General features: G+C 46.6%; 1 protein-coding gene across 6 annotated transcripts in view; it reads right to left on the reverse strand.

Annotated features, from left to right (window-relative positions):
- The window catches only part of Ikbkb (inhibitor of nuclear factor kappa B kinase subunit beta), a 45,799-nt gene extending 43,261 nt beyond the window's left edge, over nucleotides 1-2,538 (reverse strand). For 4 of the 6 annotated variants that reach the window (XM_010617095.1, XM_010617097.2, XM_010617094.2 and 1 more), the window contains exon 1: nucleotides 2,300-2,538. In XM_010617095.1, coding sequence (XP_010615397.1) covers nucleotides 2,300-2,404 — 105 coding nt within the window. In that variant the 5' untranslated portion in view covers nucleotides 2,405-2,538. The remainder of the gene's footprint in view (nucleotides 1-2,299) is intronic. The other 2 variants (XM_010617099.2, XM_010617098.2) reach the window with 1 other exon arrangement.
- Between the last annotated feature and the right edge of the window lie 6 nt (nucleotides 2,539-2,544).

The following is a 2,544-nucleotide window of genomic DNA, read 5'->3' on the forward strand; positions in this document are numbered from 1 at the left end:
TATATATATATATATATATATCATCTCTGCTATAGGGGAATCAAAGAAATCCAAAGCCCAATGCAGCCCGGGCTCACAGGAACCAAGAGACCTGATGGGACACTCCTACACATAGCCACATAGCCAACAAGAAGGTGGCCAAGAGAAAGGCAATTCAAGAGAAAACTGAATTCCCAAGGAATAAATAGTCTATGGAGGGCTTGGGAGGAAGTGGCCCAGGTCCTGGAGGGGTGGGCAGAATTTACATAACACATTGAGGTCCTGTCCATGCTAGGACTCAATTGCCAGAACCAACAAGAATGGTAACGGTGGGGCTGGGGATTTAGCTCAGTGGTGCTGCCATCTGCCTCGAAAGCACAAGGTCCAAGTTCAATCCCTGGTACCAAAAAAAAAAAAAGAAAAAAGAAAGGTAACACTGGAGAGAGGCAGGATGTGGATGGGCCTCAAATGATAGGAGTCTGGCTTTGGCTTTTTAAAAGAACAAATTAAAGCTTTAGAAAAGGACAAAAAAACTGGAGAGCAGTAATTCTGGGGACTAAGCCACACACGTACATACATGTCCCTATATATAAAGCCAAACATAAATCCCATCTGGCAATCACCTTCCAAGCCCAGAGAACAGACGGAGGCCACTCTCAGCTAGAGATGAGAGGCAAAGGGCATGTGTGGACACAATCTGTTTGAAGGAAACCAGAATGTCTCTGGCTAAGCTGACTTTCAGAAGCACTAGGCTGTCTGGAAGTAGTCCCTCCCAGGCTTACGTGAGGCCAATGACTAAGATGGTCCTACTGTCCTATCGGTAGACCCCTAGCTAACACTATGACCAGGACAGCCTTGAGCAGTTATATTCCTTAAAGCCTTCTCACTCACAGGATGTGCTGAAATCCTAGTTTTCAAGTTGGGTGTGTGAGTGTTACTACCCTTGGAGCCATATGCTACCAGCCAGCTCCAGTCCCCACATTCCTCCAGGGATTCATGCATGTGCTTGAGGTACAGACCAAGGTGCCTTCCAACTAAGGGACACAGGAGGTGACTGGAATGGCCCTCTGTGTTGCCCTCTCTGCTTCATCCAGGCAGTGGACAGGAGTCTGCCAGCCCTTCTGGCCACGAAGATGCTTAACAGTCCTTGACTAAAACCAGTGCTTCCTTCAAGGACTTGAATTGGTGGATTTGAATTTTACTGCAGGAATTTAATTTTAGCTGTTTGATGAGTAAGGGGGTCTCTAGAGCAATAGTCTCCAAATTGGGTATGTGTTCTCCAGGTAGTACAGAAGGCTGCACTCCAAAATAATAAATAAAAGTAAGCTTCCATGCAGCACCCTCCCCAACCTTTCATCACGGGCCATACGCCACCCCTGGTACTGGAGGTACCCAGAGGCATCCCACAAACAGGAGGTGGACATGGCCCATGGAGTTGCTGCAGGTTACATGCCTACATACATGGGATTATAGATTGGATCATGCAATTTCGGTAAAATAACTCATACAATGAACCAGTGCCTTAAAGAGATTTCTGAAGAGAGTTTCAGACCCTCTTAACACCTGCGCAAACCAAATATGGGAGAACTCAGAACTCTAATGTGAGAAAGTCTTATCAGACACGGAAGGACCCAACACAGGAAGGTTCTATTTAGGTCCAAAAAGCATTCATTCTAAAGCATTAAAAAAAAAATCATAAAAATTACCTACACTGTGAATTTTTACACACACTCAGTACAGTACAGTACAGTACTGGGGATTGAACCCAGGGCTTTCCCGCTAAGCTATATCCCCAGTCTTTTTTGTTTTTTGAAACAAGATCTCCCTAAATTGCCTAGACTGGGCTGCTTGGGATCCTCCTGCCTCAGCCTTGTGAATGACTGGAATTACAGGTGTGTACAAACAGCCATCCATTATCTTTAAAAATTGATCATTCTCACTTTCATGAGGATCTATGTATTTTTCCGCAGAACAGTAATATAAACAACACTGAGGGGGACTGTAATTAGCAGCTATTTAAAATATTTTAAATAATAAGTTTAAAAGTGTTGGGTAAGATACTTCATTATTCTCATCCTCTTAGGTTTCTCTATTTTCTAGGCTTTGTAACACATCGGTTACAACGTATGCATGCACGATCTTCTGATGTAAGCAAAATCCTACGATCTAAAATGTCCAATAGGGACTGAGAGTTTTGTTGGTTTTTTGTTTTTGTTTTTGTTTTACTATTTCGGCGCCGTACTTCCAAAAGCTTAGGTCAGCTCCGCAAGCCTGAGGCCCCTCCCCGACCCCACAGGGCCACAGCTAGGGGAGCCCCTACCTGGTTGTGCCAGCGGATGACGTTTCCGAATCCCCCTGTCCCTAGGCGTTCTTTCATTTCCCAGGCCCCACATGTCTGCGTCGGCAGGGACGGTGACCAGCTCATCCTGACGCCCGCTGACTCTACGGCCAACGCGAGAGAGGGGGAGAGGAAGGGACACAGCTGGGGCTCACAGGTGGACGTCAGAACTCAGGCCTCGGAGAGAGCGGAAGCGTCGCCCCAGGCCTCCCCGCCCCGCGGCCCCG

The sequence above is a fragment of the Fukomys damarensis genome, unplaced genomic scaffold (genome assembly GCF_012274545.1).
Source record: "Fukomys damarensis isolate Sample0158 unplaced genomic scaffold, DMR_v1.0_HiC HiC_scaffold_18, whole genome shotgun sequence".
Classification (NCBI taxonomy): Eukaryota; Metazoa; Chordata; class Mammalia; order Rodentia; family Bathyergidae; genus Fukomys; species Fukomys damarensis.